This window comes from Ursus americanus, chromosome 14 (assembly GCF_024610735.1).
Source record: "Ursus americanus isolate L20-20 chromosome 14, mUrsAme1.1.p, whole genome shotgun sequence".
NCBI classification, from domain to species: domain Eukaryota; kingdom Metazoa; phylum Chordata; class Mammalia; order Carnivora; family Ursidae; genus Ursus; species Ursus americanus.
In genome coordinates, this window is record NC_142140.1 from 45,414,526 (window position 1) to 45,434,422 (window position 19,897).

General features: G+C 52.8%; 2 protein-coding genes across 2 annotated transcripts; one reads left to right on the forward strand and one right to left on the reverse strand.

The window, feature by feature from the left end:
* Positions 1-1,825: 1,825 nt before the first annotated feature.
* Positions 1,826-7,374, forward strand: CIB3 (calcium and integrin binding family member 3). Its single transcript, XM_045778715.1, has 6 exons — positions 1,826-1,876; positions 2,092-2,126; positions 3,768-3,879; positions 4,849-4,996; positions 5,878-6,073; positions 7,245-7,374. The coding sequence occupies exons 1-6, from the start codon at positions 1,826-1,828 to the stop codon at positions 7,264-7,266; spliced, it is 564 nt and encodes a 187-aa protein (XP_045634671.1). The 3' UTR covers positions 7,267-7,374.
* Positions 7,375-8,855: 1,481 nt separating this feature from the next.
* HSH2D (hematopoietic SH2 domain containing) lies at positions 8,856-17,982 on the reverse strand. Its single transcript, XM_045778604.2, has 6 exons — positions 17,902-17,982; positions 14,811-14,956; positions 13,512-13,601; positions 12,289-12,454; positions 11,675-11,809; positions 8,856-9,502 (listed from the first exon to the last, which is right to left on the reverse strand). The coding sequence occupies exons 2-6, from the start codon at positions 14,933-14,935 to the stop codon at positions 8,954-8,956; spliced, it is 1,065 nt and encodes a 354-aa protein (XP_045634560.1). The 5' UTR covers positions 14,936-14,956; positions 17,902-17,982; the 3' UTR covers positions 8,856-8,953.
* Positions 17,983-19,897: the final 1,915 nt, after the last annotated feature.

A 19,897-nucleotide genomic window follows, 5' to 3' on the forward strand; every position in this document is an offset into this window, starting at 1 on the left:
TCCCTGCCCCCACACACCCACAGCCTCCCCTACTACCAACATCCCCCACCAGATTGGTGCATTTGTTATGAGTGACGACCTTACATTGACACATCATATTATCCAAAGTTTACAGTAGGGTTCACTCTTGGTGTTGTGCTTTCTATGGTTTTGGACAAACGTATAATGACATGTAACCACATTACAGTATCATACAGAATAGATTCACTGCCATAGGGGCTCCTGGGTGGCTCTGTTGGCTAAGCATTTAACTCTTGATCTCATCTCAGGCCTTGATCTCAGGGTCATGAGTTCAAGCCTTGCATTGGGCTCCATGCTGGGTGTGGAGCCAACTTAAAAAGAAAAATGCTGCCATAAAAATTCTGTGTTCCATCTATTCATCCCCTCCCCCAAATCTTTGCCCATTTTTAAAAATTTGGGTAATTTATCTTTTTATTGTAGTCTCATTAGAGTTCTTGATATATTCTGGAGATTAGTACCTTATCAGATATATGATTTGCAAGTATATTCTCCATGCTGTGGGCATGTACAGGTTTTCGTGTGCCCATAGATCTTTTCATCTCCCTTGGGTAACTACTCAGGATGGCTGAGTCACAGGTTAAGTGCATCTTTAACTACAGGGAAGTTCTGATCCGTTTTCCAGAGTGGCCGATCTATCTTGCATCACCACCAGCAATTAATAAGAGTTCGTTGCCCCACATCCTCTCCAACACTCAATATTGTCAGGTTTTGGGGTTTGTTTGTTTGTTTGTTTAATCATCCTAAGGGGGTCTTTAAAGCCTGATCACAGTCATATGCTATAAGATGGTTTCACACCCTGGGCCAGAGGAGAGTTGATGAGACTTGGAGGAACTGTAATAGTCCAGAGAGTGGGGAAGAGGGAAGGGGATGATCCAAGAGCAGTTCAGGGGGGCTGGGGTGTGACAGTGGAAAAGGCTGAGCAGGAGAAGAAAGGGAGAGACAGGAAAGACACAGAGCAAGAAAAGCATGGAGCACCAGGTTAAGGACTTTTGACTCCCAGTTGTTCTGCGCAAAAGGATTCTAGGTCTTAATAAGGTTGGCAGCTGCTACGTTGTATCTACCCATTGAGGCTGCAAGGTGAACATTAGCATGCTAAAGGCTCTGACAAGTCTTGCAATAAAGAATTCTGTTTGGTATTATTTAACCAACTGTTTCTCTAACTTACACCTTGGATCACTTTTCTTAAGCCATAACATCACCATCACCATCATCATCATCATCTCTGGGGAGTGGATATCTGGGGAACCTCATTTAGTTTGTTCACCCAGTTATTATATTCCCAGCGTCTAAAATTTATGCCCAATCGTCAAAAAAATTTTTTGGTTGCATTAATGATCTCATTAGATCTTCAGGATGACTCAAAGAGTTAGGTACTAATATAACTTCCATCCTACAAATGAGGCTTAGAGAGGTCAGGTGACTTGTCTAAGGCACATAGCTAGTAGGTGGAGAGCTAGTATTTGAGCTGGGATATGCTTGCAGTCTCTCCATCACCCTGCCTGTCTCTGGAAGGGGCCCCATACCCCCAGCCTCACCCAGTTGTGGCAGATGTGGTCTGCTGTTCCATGACTTCCGGCAGTCCTTCTTGTCCTGGTGGCCATGGACATACTCAGGCTGTTGCCCAGAGAGCTTGGCTGTAACTTGATCTCACCAGGCTGGGGGTGATAGGGCGGGTGGGCAGGTGACAGCCAGGGCAGGGAGATTTGCCCAGACGCTGGTGTGCAGCAGCCTGGCAACCTGTGTGGTCTGGAAGAGACTTGGGGCTTTGGGAGCTAGTTCCAGAGTCCTGGCAGTGGTCTTCACCATGGGCAACAAGCAGACAGTCTTCACTCATGAGCAGCTGGAAGCATATCAGGTAGGGGTGATGGGCTGGGCCCACAGGAGGTTCGGCAGCCTTGGTTTCCTGGCCTGGGAAGTGGGGGCAGCATCATTTGTCTCGGGAGTGCAGTCAGCAAGGGTTCCTGGTGCAGCTCTGTGTGCAGCATCAGGCAGGGATGGGTGTGCAGTGGGAGGGAGAGGAAGGGGGCCCCTGAGGCAGGCTCTGGGCCAAGCCAACCTCTCTCTCCGCAGGACTGCACCTTCTTCACAAGAAAGGAAATCATGAGGTCAGTCTGGGGAGAAAGGGAGGGAGACCTGGGAACAACCTTCTATCCGTTGCTGGAGGGTATTTGTAATGGGACAGGTCTAAGTGCCTCACGGTGGTTAAAACACAAAGGGAAGGATTACGGGCATGGTCAGTGGATGGAGGCAGAGACGGGGACGCTGAGAAGACACATCTTGTCATATTGTCACAGTCTCTAGGTTGATTAACTTGGGCTTTCTCCCAAAGGTTGTGCGGAGCCATGGAGAGGATGTGAGCAGGGGTGGGGGAGGGACAGATCAGCATGTTAGAAAGATCCCCCTGAAGCCAGTGTGAAGAGGCTGGGACTGGAGGCTGGGCACCTGGGGGCAGAGGCTAGAGTCAGCCCTGGGTTGCGGGGGTGGCATCAAGGTAAGGGTGCGGGAAGGCAGGCTGAGGCCGCTGCAGGTCGCTGGCATGATTGAGAGAGGCATAGATGGGTATCCCACGTTGCTCCTCAGCCCGTGGAGCCATTGTCCAGAGGCCCCGACCCATGAACTTGGAGCTGTGAAACCCAAGCTGGCAGGGGTTCAGATACAGAGTGATAGGGGCCAAGGCCCCAATTGTGTGGGCACGGGATATCCATTATTGATGGGCACACCTTTCACCAGTGAGCCCCATTGTCTGGGTGAGGACAGCTCGTAGGGTCACCCTGGCCATCACGATCAGATTACTGATGGGGAAACTGAGGCTTGGATAGGGGAGGCTGACCCGGGCTCTGCAGATGGGCAGAGCTCCAAGGAGTTTGAGGGCTGACATTTCGTTCACCCTGAGCCTCTTGTTTGTTAGCAGAATAACAGAAGCTCAGAGGGGAAGAGGGATATGCTCAAGTCCACACAGAAGCTCAAACCCAAGCTGTTCCCCGAGGAGGCCTGATCAGGGACCTGTGAGGTCAGGACTGAAATTCCAGATACCCCCTCCTTGAGTTCCTAGCCATCATATGACCCAGGGGCTCCCGTCTCCTTCAGAAACAGCCCCTAGCTGCTTGGGGACCTCTGACTCACCAAGGATGCTCTTTACAAGGCTGCTGCTTCTCATGCCCCCAGTGAAGATAGGGCGTCAGCGGGTGAGGACATGGGAGTGGAGAGGTGGCCTCACCATTTAGGTAGTGTCGGTGGAATTTGGTGTTTTGCAAAATACCTTGCATGCATTTAAAAAACCCTGAATATTGGCCTTTTGTCTCTGCCCCGCCCAATTTAGGGAATGCTTTTATTATGGGGCAAGAGAAGGAAAATGTGAGAATGGGGGGTCTTTAGAGTCAGAGGTCAACAATGGGATGATATCCAGAGATTCATAGATTCACTCAGATTCTCTGAATGTTTGATGTGACATGATCTCACCTTAAGATCAGCTGGTCAGCTCCTACTCATTCTTCAAAGCCCAGTACCAGTGTTCCTACTTGAGTCTCCCCTAGCTCTGGGGCCCTCTCACCACTTTGGCCCAGTCCCCAGGGGGTAGACGTGCCTGTGTTTGGCTCTATATGCTTGAGGACTGAGCCCAGAGCTGATGACTCTTGGGGACCCACGATCCTTCCGTGTGTAGGAGCAGCTGCAAGAATGAGAGAAAGGGGACAAGTCCTCCCCATCCCATCTCCCAGCCCTTCCCGGTATTTCCCTCCCCACACCAGGCTCTTCTATCGCTACCAGGACTTGGCTCCCCAGCTTGTCCCCCTCGACTATACCAGCTGTCCTGATGTGAAGGTGCCCTACGAGCTCATCGGCAGCATGCCTGAGCTGAAGGTATACATGGGGCATGGGGCAGGGGCAGCAGGGAAAAAATAGTAGGGAGGTCCCCAGCTGCATTCCTATGAAGTGGATGCATTTTACAGATGAAAGAAGTCAGGTTCAGAGAGGTTAAGACACTTGGTCATGGTCACACAGCTAGGATGTGACAGAGACAGGATTCAAACTCGGGGTTGTTGGAATGACGGGATGGGGGTAATGGAGGTAAAGGGCTTGGCGCGGGGCCTACTGCATGGCAAGTACTCAGGGAATGCGAGTTCTGCTTTTCATAGCGGGAGCCACTAAAAAAGCAAGTTCTTCTCGTCTGGATGTTTGTCACATAGTTTGTGTTGCCTAAGGGGACTTGTGAGGTGAGTGACTGAGAAAAGATCATTTTATCACAAGGGACAGAAACCTCATTGGAGAGGGACAAAATGTATTGGAACACAGGAGGAAAAACTCCAGGGGCGGAGCTAGCGCCAGGTACAGCTGGAACCAGGGTTTCTGTGGATGTATTCGGAGTCACCCTCCATCTCTCAGCTCCTCCAGGAAAGGGGCTTCAGTCTCAGGCAGCCTGTCCGCTTGAGTTAGTGAAGAGAAGCCCCAGCGGTCCCAAATTCCTCCTGCCAGCTCTGCAACTAGCAGAAAGCAGGTCCCTCCAGCGACATCTTTCAGTGCAGCCCCTGATTGGCCAGTGTGAGTCACCCTGCCTACCCCAGAGCCAATCATGGTTGCCGAGCATAGGATCTCTGATTGGCCTCAACCAGGTCACGTGGGTGCATCTGGAGCCCGAAGTGGGGTCAAGGCTGCCCAGACCACAGGGGCAGAGAGAGGAGTTGCCTGAAGTCCTGTCCCGGCGATCGTGGGTGGGAGGAAATTTTAAGGTGGGGAGTACTTGGAGGTTTCAGGAAGGTGGGTGCTGAGAGCGATTCCATATGGAGCCCTGAGTTCCGGGTCAGGGGTGGCCTCCCTGCTTCCTGTCCCCAGGACAACCCGTTCCGCCAGAGGATTGCCCAGGTGTTCTCTGAGGACGGGGATGGGCACATGACCTTGGACAACTTTCTGGACATGTTTTCCGTGATGAGCGAAATGGCTCCCCGCGATCTCAAAGCCTACTATGCTTTTAAAATTTATGGTGCGTGCAGGGCTCGGGGGTGGGATGGGGAGAGGGAACGAGACCAGGCCTGGGGCCAGGGGCTGCCCTGCCGTCACAGATGTCTCCCTGGGGGCTTCGAGGCCCTGCTTGACCCTGTCCTGCACCCCACCTTGGTACTTGCTGACCTCATCCCAGTACTTACTCCTTTCCAGCCACACTGGCCTCCCTCTTCCTCCAGCACGCCAAACTCTTCCTCCTCCAGGCCTTTGTGTCTGCTGTTCCTCCGCCTGGAATACTGTTCCCGTGACTCCTGCTCACCTTGAAGTCTAGGTCGAAAGCATCTTCCACCCTCAATCACTCTCCACCCCACATCCTAGTTCTCTCCCAGCTCGGAGCAGTGCTGCTTAATTTCTGTTCAGAACTTGCTCATTTCTTACTGATTTATTTCTGATGAGACCCAAGGGCAGCAACAGTATCTGTTTTCTTCCCCATCTGTCTCCCATGCTTGGCAAAAAGGAGGTGCTCAATAAATACTTGTTGATTGAATGAATGAATGAATGAATGAAAGTATATCACAGTGCCTAGCACACAGTAGGTGCTCACTAAAAACTTGTCAAATGAATGAAACCTTATCACAGTACCTAGAACATAGTAGACACTCCCTAAATCCTTGTTGAGTAGATGAAAAAGAGTCACATGTGCCTGGCACATAGTAGGTGCTCAATAAATACTTGTCAAGTGAATGAATGAGCTCCCAGTGGGACTCTGCCCAATTCCGAAGCAGGACCCAGCTCTTACCCCAGGGTCTTGGGTTCTCTCCAGTGCCTCAGTTTCCTCCTCTGTAACATGGGGGCAAGAGGCCCAGCCCACCTGCCCCCAGCTGTGCCCCTACCCCACATCCCCTCCATGCCGCCGCACAGACTTTAACAATGACGGCTACATCTGTGCGTGGGACCTGGAGCAGACAGTGACCAAGCTGACACGGGGGGAGCTGAGCGCTGAGGAGGTGAGCCTGGTGTGCGAGAAGGTGCTAGATGAGGCCGATGGCGACCATGATGGGCGGCTCTCCCTGGAAGACTTCCAGAACATGATCCTGCGGGCACCCGACTTCCTCAGGTGTGCCACTCCTCGCCACTTTGCACAATCCATGTCCTCGTCCGAGAGGGGCTGCTACGGAACTAGTTCGCAGACTCCATTTGTGGAAGTTCCTCCATTCATTCGTGACCTTAGAGAATTTTCCCAGCCTCCCTGGCTTCAGTCCCTGCATCTTTAAAATGGGGATAATTGGGGATCCCCTGTGGGTGAATGCAGCTCTTTGGGTGAATGGAACATGGCTGGTCTTCAGCCCTCTCTTGTCCAAACATTTTGCAGTGAACAGAGTGTACAACTGTACTTGGCAGTCCTGGAGAGAAGCAGAGCCCCCACAGTAGGGCTGATAGCAAATTAATACACGGGGTGACCAGCCACCTGTTTTTGTACCTCCTGCGAGCTAAGAATGGTATTTACATTTCTTAAATGGTGGGGAAAGATTAAAGACTAATAATACTCCATGACACATGAAATGGTTATGAAATTCAAATTTCCGTGTCCATCAATGGTTTTATTGGCACACAGCCAGGCCTGCTTGTGTATGTATTGGCCACGACTGCTGAGTCCTTGCCCAAGGTTGGAAATATCAACCATTTGGTTGGCTCTTCACGGAGAAGTGGGCTGACCCCTGAGTCAGCACACGGAAAAGCTTTAGAGCAGTGCCTGGCACAAAATAGGTGCTCAGTATGTGTGTGCTGGCGTTGCTGTCGTGGCTATTATTTTGGGTGGCGTCCTGATATGCACAGAGGGCCCCCCTCCTCTACCTGGAGAAGCACAGCTGGTCTCCTAGCAGACAGAGACACAAACAATGACAACTGAATGAACCCTACTGAGGACAGCACCTCTGTGTGACAGCCCTCTGCGCATTTGCCCCCTTAGCCCTCATATCAGCCCCATGCAGGAGGGATGGCTATTATCCCCATTTTACAGAAGAGTAAACTGAAGCCCAGGAAGGGGTAGCCACTCAGAGTCCCACGGCAAGTCTGGGGCAGAGCTGGAATGTCAACTCCAATCCAGAGAGGTGTGCTTTCCACCCCTGTGGGAGTCAGGGGGGGCCATGGTCTGGGGTTCTCGAGGGGATCCATCTCCCCCTATGGTTCCTTGCCTGTCTCAGGGACTCCTTGGGGGAGAGTTCGGGGGGCGGGGAACGAAGGAGGGCCACCCTGCCTGATGACTGACTCCATTTCTCTCTGCACAGCACCTTCCACATTCGCATCTGAGTGCCCCACGGAGGAGAAGCCGGGTCAGAGGAAGACAGGGTGACCCCTCACTCCACTGTGGAATCCGGTCTCCCTGGGTTCTGGGAATAAACACACGTCACTGAGTCACATCTGCTTGGAGGACACGTGTTTCACCTTAAACCTGCCGGATGGGAGAGAGGAAGCCTGGGATCTCACCTCTGCCCTCACTGTGTGACCCTGGGTGTGGCTGCGCCCTCTGTGAGCCGTGATCTCCCCATTTGTACAAGGAAGTCGCTGACTTCGAGATCTCTGTCCACCATGAGGGCTGGAAGTGCCTTGTGGCTGTGAGTTTTGGTGGGTAGAGACCAGATGCTGAGATCAGGCCCCTGTGATCTCACCCCCGGGCCTCCCAAGGCTGAACCCTACCCCCAACCTCTCAAGTCCCCTCTTACCCCCCAATCCTGGAGCTCCTCAAGGAGACCAAAGCTTTAGCTCCTTGCTCACTCATTAGAACAGCCACAGGAGGCCTCTGACAGAGGTGGCAGCACTATCATTTGCTGAGGCTGGCACTGTACTTTACAGTTTACAAAGCAGCTGTCTCTCAGCCATTGCATTAGCTGCCTATGGCATCCCAGCAGGGTCGACTGAGAAGCAATCACACTTCGTTCAGAGGGAACAGAGTGCTTTGCCCAAGGCCACACCTCAAGTCATCTGCAAAGGCTGCCCTGAACCCAGGCCTACCTCTCTCCAGATCCCAGACATTGACACCTTTGGATTTGAGAAGCCCCACACCCACTCCATCTGCGGTCGTCCTGGGGCACATCTATAGCCCCAGTCAGTCCAGGGTGTGGTCATTCCTGTAATTGCGACTAGCCCCCAGGCACCTTCCCAGACACCTCCACTGTGTGTCACTTCTAGGGCGCCACTCCCACCCTAACCTCCACTTATTAAGCGCCTACTGTGAGCCAAAGCCTTAGGTTTTATGTGCATCCTGTTGGTTCATCCTGAGAAAGAGGGACTGCACTTCTCCCCATTTTCCAGGTGAGGAAACAAGCCCAGAGACGTCTAGTGACTCGCCTGAGGTCACACAGCCCTGTGACCTGGGATTTCCTCCAGAGCCCACTGCTAACCATGATCCTGGGCTGTCTGTCTCCTTCTTTAAAGGAAAGGGGCTCATGTGCTTCTTCTAAAGCTGACGTTGGTGGTGGGAGTGTGTACTGTGTGCCAAACCCTCTCCAACTCTGACCTCCTTCATCTGCACGAGAACCCCAGGAGGAAGGTGTGAACAGCTGTTTATAGGCGAGGATGTACTTGGCATTGAGCCAGGTGCAGAGGATGTGGGGAAAGGGCTCCAACTGACCAGGTTTCAAATTCTCGCACTGACCCCCTGTAGCTGGGTGACCTTGGCCATGCCTCTCCTCCTCTCTGACCCTTAGTCTCTTCTTTAAAATATGCAGCATGAGCCTACCTGCTGGGCCTGCTCAGAGGTGTAACAGAAATAATGAACTTGGAGGCTTTGGCATGGGGCCTGGCACACAGTAGGTGCCCTAGACCCTTGCTGTCACTGATAATTATTATTATTCAAACAACCAAGTCACACCATTGGCAACTGCAGGACCAGACCCAAGCAATGTCTTTTATTACGTTTCTCAGGTTCTTGAGGGCCAGTGGGTAGACAACGAGGAGTCCAGTGTGAGAGCCCCCAGAGCCAGGGCAAAGCTCTTCTCTAGCAGTACCCAGGGGCAAAGGGTGGCGGTGGGCGGTACTCCTCGGGGAGCCAGTCCTTCCGGGGTTCTGCCAAATCCTTTGTCTCTGGTTTGGACACTTTTGAGGACAGGGCCCTCACTACCACCTGGGGCCAATCCTTGACCCTCGGGGTCGCCTCGCTCCAGCTGGCCAATCTTGAGACCTTCATGGAGGGGTCAGCTCTGTCTCTCAGATCCTGGGGCTGCGAGGGGCTTGCAAGGGACGTGGCCACAGAGCTGTCTGTGTCAACATTATCTTCCCGGTGTGTGTCACCTGGCCTGGCTCCCGGGCTGTGTGTCACTACTGGTGGCCCAGCATTCCAGAGTGATGACAAGTTCGTAGATGTCAGGTGGGATGTCAGCTGCTGCTGGACCCTCTTGCCCGTCTGAGGGAATGCCTTGAGGTTCCTCCAGAGTTTCCGGCAGGCCTTCTCAAGAGGAGTTTTTGGGGGCCAGGAGGAAGTGGCTTCCTCCGTGGAAGCTCTGTCCATCTCTCCTTTTGGCTTCCTTCCCTTCAGGCTCGCTGAGGTCTGAAACCAAGAGCAGGTGAGACCTGGGGCCATCCTGCCCACCAAAACTCTGAATGCCCTGGATGTTGGGACATGGGTCCCACTCAGACATCTGGGGGATGAGAAGGACCCCAGGTGAGCCCCCAAACTCAATCCCATGCCCCGTCATTCCCATCCCCATAAACAGCTTCACTATCTCCCCCAGGGATTGGCAAACTCTTTTCATAAAGGGCAACAGAGATCGTACATCAGCGAGTGGGTGTGCCTGCATTCCAATAAAACTTTATGGACGTGGAAATTTGTCGTGAAATACTACTTTTATTTTTTTCAACCGCTCAAAAACGTAAAAGCCATGCTTAGCTCATGGGCCATACGGAAGCAGGCCAGATGCCCCTCGGGCCCCAATCTACTTGGTTGTTCAGGTGACAATTGTGGCGGATGCTGACAATGCCCCATCCATATCCCTTTGCCCTGAGCACTCAGTGCCCCCAGCTCCACTCCCACATGCCAGCAGTGGGGACTCTGCTTGGGGTCCTTCTTTGGCCCCATGGCAGGCCAGAAGCGCCAGAGAATTAAAATCTCCTAGGAATGGCACTTGACCAAGGGCTAATGGAAGATGGAGGATCGATAGCCCAACTCCTCACCCCTAAGGTGGGATAACTGAAGCGCATGTCCCATGTAGAGTCCCGGCCTCCTTGAGGGAGACCAAGCCCTGGCTGCCCATAGGGGAGCTTGCTCCCTAACACACCCTCCATGGGCTGCCCTCTCCCATCCCACTTCCCTGCTCCCCCAGGGGCACATCCTGGGATCACCTCCCAAATAATGGAGGGCCCAGGGACTCAAACCATAACAACATCTCACTTCCCCTCCCCCTCCCCCTCCAACCCATCAGCAGGCTCCCTTCTAAAATGTCCCAAATAGCTTCTTGCTCCACACCCAGAGATCCTTTTCTGGTCCCTCCCACTGGGACAGTCCTGCCACCTCCACCACTGCTGCCAGGCAGCCCCTTCTGCGCTGGCAGCCACAGGCTCTCTCACGGTGACTCCCCCTGCACACCTGGAATAGAATGCCAGATCACACCCAGGCCCAAGGCCCCGCATGATTGGCTCCTGCTGATTCTGGCCCCTTACCTCCCGGTGTCCTCCCTTTCACTCACCCCACTCCATCCACACATTGGCTTTGTTGTTCTTTTGTTTTCGAAATACACTGAGCCTCAGGGCCTTTGCATGTGCTCTTTTCTCTGCCTGAAACACCCTCCCTGCATCTCTGTATGTGGCTGACCCCTCCTTATCCTACATGTCCTAGGTCTTTGCCACCTCCTCCGGAGGTCTTCCCCGACTGTTCCCTTCACCCCTTAGCCCCACACCCACTGATGTTCATCCTACCAGCCTGTTTCATTTCCACTATTGTCAGAACGTCCCTGCCATGTGGGGGGCATGAAGGACACTTAGCCTAGAGATTCCTGAGGGTCTAATCAGCCCTGAGAAGGTGGGATTCGTTAATTTATTCATTCATCTACTTCACAGATTCATTAGTTGAGTACTTGCTCTGTGCCAGGCCTTCTCTGAGGGGAGGAGAGGAAGACAGAAGAACAAGATAGGGTGAACAAGCCAGATAGATTCCCAGGTCTCTCGGAGCTCACAGTCTGATAGGGGAGGCAGACAGGAAACATGAAAACCCACAAATAAACTTTTAACCCACAAAAAGACTCTTTAAATTGTGAGGAGTGCTCTGCAGTGAATAAACAGGATGAGGTGATGGAGAATGCAGAGGGGACTACTTTCAGTCTGGAGTCTGGGGAGGGAGACACTTGAAGAATTAAAGAAAGAAGCCAGGCATAGGAAATCTGGGGACACAGCACACACAGCATGTGCAAAGGCCCTGAGGTGGGTGGCACCAACACGTGCAAAGTTCTTGAGGTGGGACCAGCACATGCAAAGGTCCTGAAGTTAGCTTGATATATCTGAACAAGGACAAGGATAGCAGAGGGGCTGGAGCTGGACCGGTGCTGAGCACAAGGAGTAGCTGAGGTCACGGTTGGGATTTTAATAGCAGTATCTTCAAAAATCACGGGAAGGTTTTATACCTGGAGCTATAGGATCTGATTTTCACTCTAGAGAGTCTCCTCTGGCAGCTGTTGGCCACCTCTGCTCCTCCCCCCTGTATTGGAGGTGCCAGCTTTCCATCACGTACCTCCTCAGGGGCCGCCCTGGGATAGTAGGAAGGATTCTGATGTCCCTTGGGGATGTAGGCGGGGCTGGCGACTTCCTCAGTCAATGCACTGGAGTAAAGGAAGAGATCCTCATAATCTGAGTTCGCTGGATCCTTCTGTGGGGCAGAGGGAACCTACATCTCAGCCCCGAGGAGGAGGAGGAGGACCCCAAGGTCCCAGACAAGCCCTAAAAGGTGGGGTTCAGGAGCTGCCTGGCCCACACACCTTGTATGGAAACATGCCCCTCCCATAGTAGCTTCTGAGGGCTAGGACCCCCCTCCCTCCTTCCCCGGGGGGGGGGGTGTCTCTCCCCTCCTCCCTGCCCCCCCAGCTGCCACGAGCCTTATAAGGAAATACTCTATTCCTATAGATCAGCCAAGGTTATACCCCCACAAATGAACCCTTGTAAAAAATTAGCCTGGGGGGCTGGGGTAAGGCAGGGAAGGAAGACCAGGAGGGGTGGGGCCGGGGGAGGGCAGGGACCACAACAGTGACAGAATCCCAAGAGGCTGAATGGGGAGCGTGGGAACAAAATGAGTCTGGGGGCTTGGCCCCCGCGAGGACGGCTACGGCCCACCGGGGTCCCCACGCTCACCTGCCCGCAGGGCTGAGTCAGCAGGTCCCCGTGTGGCCGCACAGGCTGCTGCTGGTGGAAGGTGACCAGGGCGTCCAGCGAGGCATGGGCCTTCTCCTCCCCTGGGATCACGAAGCTCCCGTCATCCAAAAGCTTCACCATGAAGTGGCGGCAGCAGCTTTGGGCTCTGTGGCGACACTGCGGGGCTAGGAAATCCTATTCCTCCTCAGTCTGGCCCCATCCCCCTGCCCTCGAGCTGGCGGCATCAAGGCTGCAGCCCCACTGTTCAGATCCCAATAGCCTTCTGCGCTTTTTAGCCATGTGACACTTGGTGGGCGACTAACGACGCTGTGCCTCAGTTTCCCCATCAATAACGTGGGGCTACTAAGGCTGACCTCGGGATTCTCATGAAAATGAAATAAGCTAGTGCAGATCAAAGCTTAGCTCGTGCCTAGCTAGGGTCAAATGATCAATAGAAGTGATGAGAGTGTAAAACTTGAGTCAGGCCCCAGGCTAAGTCTGTGCACCTAGCACACAGCAGGTCCTCAATAAACGCTCTGTGCATGAATGGATGCATTTATTAATGGCCCAGTATGTGCTTAGGATATCTTATTTAATTTTCACAACAAGAGTCTGAATTAATTTTAGCATTTTTCTATTAGAGATGAGGATTTTGGGGGAGGCACAGATAGGTTGAGTAACTTGTGCACGGTCACACACCATGTAAGTGGCAGAGCCAAGCCTTTGCCTGTGTGACTCAGGGCCTAAGCTTTTCTCACGGTGGATAACTGCAGTGGAGCCATCGGATTTTTTTTTTTTTATTCCTTTGGCCTGGAATGCTTTTGAAAATTAGTTTGTGTTGCTGAATGCTGTGAGATGCCCGACCAGGTTTTGAGGCCTTAAGGAGCTGGACTGCCCTGAGTTTCCCTAACACGTCCCTCTGTCCCTCCAGGTGGAGTCAGAGAGTTGCCAAGGAGATGGTTGAAAGGGGAGGGGTGGTTAGGGGAGGGCAGCAGCCACTCTTGGGCTCCCAGTAGCCCCTGTTCTCAGACACACAGGCTGTTACCACCAAGCCCCCATCTGCTGGTTACAGCTGGACCTGCAGCGGCTCACTGCAGCCAGATCTGGCCAGAATTGTACACCAGTTGCTCTCTGAGCAGTTGTGGTATGAAGCACTCCTTGCCCCTTCCCAGGAAGCCCTGGAGCCCTCCTGCCCCTTCCCTGGCCCCTAGCCCGGGCCTTACTTGTAGGACAGTGTGTAGCCCACGTGGCTGTGACTCACTCTAATGAGAAAGGATCCCGGTGGCCGTAACTGCAGCAAATTCTCAGCATCCCTGGAAGGACACACACAGGAGGGAGATGGCTGCGGTCCAGCGGCCCGGCATACTGGCCGGACTCCTGGTGCCCCCGTCATCCCAGGACTGAACAAACCTAAAACCCTTCGTTGTTTCTGCTGTTTCAGACCTTGGGATGTTCAGATACAGGGGTGTTCCTGTCAGTGGCAAAAGGCCTCTGATGACCTTGACCCCAGGACAAACCTTCTCCTCTCCCCCTCAGCCCCTTCCTGCCTTCCTCATGCCTGAAATACCCTCGTACTGCTCACCAAATTATTACCAGTATTCACTATCATCATTACTGCTATTATCATGGGTTCACAGAGAGGAAGGTGGCCTTCCATGGGACAAGATGGGGAGACTTTGGACCCGAGTTGTCTACTCCAGAACCACTGACCACGTGTGGCTACTGAGCACTTAACATGTGGCTGGTCAGAATCAAGATGTGCTTTTGGTGTACGATGCCAGATTTTGAAGACTTACTACAAAATAAAGGAACGTACACTGTCCCATGAATGAGATTTTAGTACTCATGTTGAAGTGATAATATCCTGGATACACTGGGTTGAAGAAAAGAGGATTAAAATTAATTCCGCCTGTTTCTTTTTACTTCTTTTAACACAGCTACTAAAAACTTTAAAATTGCAACGTGTGACTCACACTCTGTTCTTAGGGGCGCCTCCCAGAACTCAGAGACAGCGGCCGATTCACCGTCTCTGTGGGTTTTACAACGTTCTCTCAATGTCCCTACATGCTAACCGTGGCCATAGACAGTCTTCTCTTCATTCATTGAGAACCAAGAGAGTGACTAAGGAGGCGAGTTTGTTCATGTGCTCTGAACTCAGTCCGGGGTAGAACGTGCATGTAGGTCATGCCCCTGAAGGACTGAGAGCAGCCGTTGGGGACACTGTGTTAAGGATTCAGAGGCTGCATCCTGTCATCATTGATTGCGGATGCCTGGCCTTGGGAGACGGGTCCCTGGCAGTGCTGGTCTGGTGGCTATTTGTATAGAGAAAGCTGAGGTCCAGGGATGGGAAGTAACTGGCCCTGGGCGCGCAATGAGTCCTCTTCTGTCTGGGACTTCAGAGCTCTTTTCACCAAGCCAAGCTGAGCCCAGAATTCTACAGAAAATCTGCCCAGGGTGGGGGCAGACAAGGAAAGAGGGTGGAGGTCAGGGTGGAAGGTGTGTGTTTGTGTGTGTGTCCTTACTCTCTCGAGATGGCACCGTGGAACCATGCAGGGACCCCTTCTTGGGTGAGCTGAGCCACCTGTGTCTGCACGAACCAGTCCAGTCGTGGGGGCAATGGAGGGGGCAGCCTTCCCACTTCTGTCATGGCTTCCTGGGGACCGGTTACCTGGCAGATGGAGGGAGGAGAGAGAGTCAAGCCTGGTCCATCTCCTATACTTTGCTCTGTTCTTACAGCTCATGGTGCCTCCTCCTTGGATAAGTCCTCCAGGCTGGCCAGAGCGAAGGGCTTGAATCTGGCTTGTGTTTCTTGAGCACCTACTATGCATTCATTCATTGGCTCCTTCTAAAAATCCCCCAGGAATTTCTCCCTGTCCTTTTATTCTTGTTATACCATTACTGCAAGTGTTAGAAAGCTCCCTTTATAAGTATGTGCATTTAAGCTTAAAAACTGACTTTACTGAGGGGTGCCTGGGTGGCACAGTCGGTCAAGCGTCCGACTCTTGGTTTTGGCTCAGGTTGCGATTTCAGGGTCCTGAGATCAAGCTCTGCCCTGGGGTCCGAGCTCAGCATGGAGTCGGCTTGAGAGTCTCTCTCCCTGTCCCTCTGCCCTTCCTGCTCGTGGACACGCTCTCTCTCTCAAATAAATATATATATTTTTAAGAACTGACTTTATTTAAATAAATATCAATGTCCCAGGAGGGATGTGGACATGGCAAAATGGTAAGTGAAGAAACACTAGAGAGATGTGGCTCCAAGTAACACCCTTTGCTCCCAACATGGTCATGTCTGGTGGCCACTGAAGGGGCACCTGTAACCTGCCAGGTGCATCATCATTAATTCATATGAGTTTTGATACTTTTAAGCTCAAGGTAACACTGGATTTTGTGAGCCAATGACAAGGAGCTGAAGAAAAATAATAGTACTGATTTATAAGAGTCTCAAATCAATGCAAAACCAGCAAAAGGCTCATGCCCTGCTGGGTGGTCAGCTCATGACCCTTCACGGTCACTCTTAATTCTGTCCCTAACCTGGCCCACCCCCTACACTGGCCCTATCTGATGTTTCGATATTGCAGAAGGTCACTGTTACTGTGCTGTTTCCAGAGGGTGGGGACATATTGACTAACCCGGTCAATATTGACTTTCTTCTGCCAGAAGGCAGATGCTGAGCACGCCCCCTGGGGAGAGGCCCAAAGGCATTCTGGGACGAGTAAAATTAAAGAGATCGCTTAAGAAATATATAATAGGGGCGCCTGGGTGGCACAGCGGTTAGGCGTCTGCCTTCGGCTCAGGGCATGATCCCGGCGTTATGGGATCGAGCCCCACATCAGGCTCCTCCGCTATGAGCCTGCTTCTTCCTCGCCCACTCCCCCTGCTTGTGTTCCCTCTCTCGCTGGCTGTCTCTGTCAAATAAATAAATAAAATCTTTAAAAAAAAAAAAAAAGAAATATATAATAAAGCAGGGTGACAAAACAATCAAGAACCTGGAATCAGAGCCAGATAGCCTGGGTTCCAGCCCCAGCTCCCCCACGTAGCTGCTGTGTGACCTTGGGTAAGTCACTTAATATCTCTGTGCCTTTGGTTTCATCTGTAGTTTGGGGATATGATGATATTTACCTGGGAAGGTACAGTTGGTTCAGAACTACACACTCTGTGTAGATAATAAATATTCATGAATCCAGTAATGTCCTAGCCTGGGGTAATGTATACAGGGTTGTTCTTTTTTCTACCTGGGAGAACTCCTATTTATCCTTCAAAACCCAGCAAAAACATCCTCTCCTCCAGGCAGCTTTCCTGTTTCTTCCCCTAGACAAAGCCTTGGCCCCCTTCTCTATCTCCCATTTTCCCCTCTATTCTTGACTAAGTTTTGCCTAGCTTTGCCTCGTGGAGCTCAAGTGTCTGTGTGTAGTGCGAGCCCTGACAGTTGGCTTTTTCTTTCCCTAATGCAAGTGCCTGAATTAAGCTTTGACTGCCAAGTCATCTGCTTTAACTCAATGAAGTCTATCGTGAATAAACACATTGCCAGCCACGCCACTAGATAAAGAGCCAGGATGCTCTCCATGCACGTCCCCCCTCCCCGCCCCCACTCCCCCACCATGAGACTCCTGTGTTTTAGACATCCTGGTTGATTTAGATAACTGGCCATCTGGATCACTTTTCCCCCTTCTTTCTTTTTTCTTTTCTTTTCTTTCCTTTCTTTTTCTCTCTTCCCACGCTTTAAATTCCTGCTCTTATGTTTTATATTCACCAATAAGGAGTAAGCCCCCAAACCCTAGCCCCCCATCCTCAACGCTAATAAAAGCAGAACCCCGGGGCCATGTGCGCTGGCTTTTTCTCTCTCGGCAACCTGGTTGTGTGCCCCTGGCGTGCACACGAGGGCTGGTAAGTAAGAGATTGTTCTTCAAAGTTTCCAGATGGTTATGGCTGATGGGCAGCTTGCAATCATAAGAACCACAGGGGTCAGTCCTGTTGTCACATTGGTTTGGCAAGGGGAGATGGCTGTGGGAAGCTCACAGGCCTGGGTGAGTGCCCCCAGGCATTTACTATCAGAAAGCACTGTGTCTGGCCCTGTCTCCCCCATGCAAAGGGCTCCTAGAGACCGGGCCCAGGGCAAGGTCCTTTTGGATTTTTCTGGGTCCCCAGCACTACCTGATGCTGGGCAGGCACAGACGAGGGTGCAGGGCTGTCTGCTGATGAATAACTATCCAGGGATAAATGAATCCGTACTAGGTTTCAGCCTCCTGACCCTGACATTGGGGCCTCCCCCATCTCCTTGCCCCCCGCACTCTAGCCCTCAGGACATCCTTGCTCCACTCCAAACTGACCAAGCTCTCTTTCCCTCCACACCTTTGCCCATGCTGTTTCCCTGCCAGGCACGCCCTTCCCTCAGTCCCAGCTCCAGTTTTCAATGGTCAGCTCCCACTGAAAATTCCTCCTGCTTTTCTGGTCTCTACCGCCCTGTCCCTCCTTCTGGCCCAGCCTGGCTCCCAGGCTCTGTCTTCTAGAAATCTGGGATGGAGCCGAGGCTCTTGGAGCCCCGGCTTCACCCAGCATGGGGCAGGCACAGAAGTGGGTGTGTGGCTGGCTGAGGGACTGCCACCCGGGCACGTACCTGGGAGACCCTTGCGCTGCCGAGGCTCTCTCACTGCTGTTCTCAGAGCCTGCAGGAGCCTTGGTTTCGATTCAGGGTCTGCACGTCAGCGGGGTGGGGCTGCTGCCCCCAGGCTGTTCCTGTTTCCTTAAGCAGGTGAGCCCCAGGGGCGGGACCGGGACAACCCTGGTTGCACTCTGTCTGTGGTCCAACAACGCTGCTGAGCAGCAGGTGGAGGGACACCCTTGCTTCACCCACGACAAGCCTTTATTGAGCACCTACTGTGTGCCAGATCCTCAGGGGACAGAGAGGGGACCCCAAGAGGTGCAAGCCCCACCCTCCTGGCATCTATAACCTAGCAAGTAATGAAGAAGAGTCAGAAAATGATTAATGCTTCAAAGCAGACAGCCTGTCAGGAAGGAGGGTCTGGAGTTGCAAGAACCCCTAGAGGGGGCTAAACCACTGGAGGAAGAGGCACGTGGGGGCAGGTAGGGGTGAACTTGATCGTGGGGTGCAAAAAGAGAGGGCTATCGGTGGAGGGAAGAGCACAGGCAAAGGCCCTAAGGCAGGGTCAAGCCTGGACAAGCTGGGGTCTCATTATGTACACAGGCCACATCATGACTTCCCCTGTAACAAAACAAAACACACCAAAAAAACCACATTTAAGATGATATTTTATGATTTCGTTGGCATCTAGACCAATATAGTCTGGGCTGGATTATTATATATTCATTATTATTGTATTCATTTTTTTCTTCTGATTTAAAAAAAACTCCAACACTCTAGGGGAGCCCAACACACACTGTAGGCTGTGAGTGTAGGAACTTGTGTCTAACGGACCAGGCAGCCCCGGATGTGTGCAGGCTGCACCGCCTTCCCTAGCACAGGGGCAAAACCACTTCCTTCTCCCCTTTCAGGCAGAAATAGCCCAGATCCTCGTGGCTGAGCTGGGGGCCTCCCGCCGGGGCCTATCACCCTGGGCCAGTCAGTCTAGATAGCCCCCATTGCAGGCTCAAGGTCGGCGACCTCACCGCCCCCTGCTCCGGGGGGTGGAGGGGGGTGGCCTTGTCTGGAGTCTGAGGGTCCACGAGGCCCAAGCAGGAGACACGTGGAACCTGCTACGTAGTCACCCCACTGGGTAGCTTGGGGTGACTTGCTCAACCTCTCTGGGCCTCGGTTTCCTTAACTGTGAAGTGGGCGTGATAACAGCCCTCCTTAATCATGTGATGATGGCAGGTGTGACCACCATCAAGCATGCGGCACGTGGGGCTCAGCTAAGACTAAAATCAGGACTCTTCACCGTGACTTAATCTGCTGCTCTTGTGCCTGGCTGGGGAGACGCAAGCTCGGGCTGCAGACTGCACAGGCTGGGCCGCCTTGGGCCACTTGCGTGACCTCCGTGCCCTCCACAGCCCAGTGAGTCAGCTACCAGCACGGATGATAAGGAGCAAGGCAGTTGGGGAGGGGCTCGCACCTGCCCAAGAGACGCTCCTCCCTTAGAAAACCTGGTCTCATTTGCATGCAGTGCAGTCTCCAGAAACATGGGGTGTCTCAGGCCACTTCTGGCCCCGCCCCCTTAGCCCCCACCACGGAGGGCTCCACCCTGTTAAGCCTGACCCACTTGGGGGATGTGGTCTTACACGAACTGAAGTCCTCCCCTGAGAATGTCACAACAGAATCATCCCCCACCCCTCGGTGACCAGAGTCCTCAAAACTGTGAGCAGACAGATGGCCGCCAGAGGAACTTTTGGAAAAGGACCAGCAGGGGGATATGGGGCTGGGACTCCAAGGCCCCTCCCGCTCCAGTGTCAGCTCTGGACTTTTCACGGGAGGCCTCAGCTGGCGAGTAGAACTTTCAAGGCCCCACGTGGGGTGGCTCTCGGGGTAGGGACCACAGTGCCGTCTCAGCCCTGCAGACATGCAGGGGTGGGGCAGTCAGGCTCTGCCAATGCTGAGCTTTACGTGTTTTCAACCATCCTGTCGTCCTACAAGGCTTTCGTTCTACTTATGAATTCAT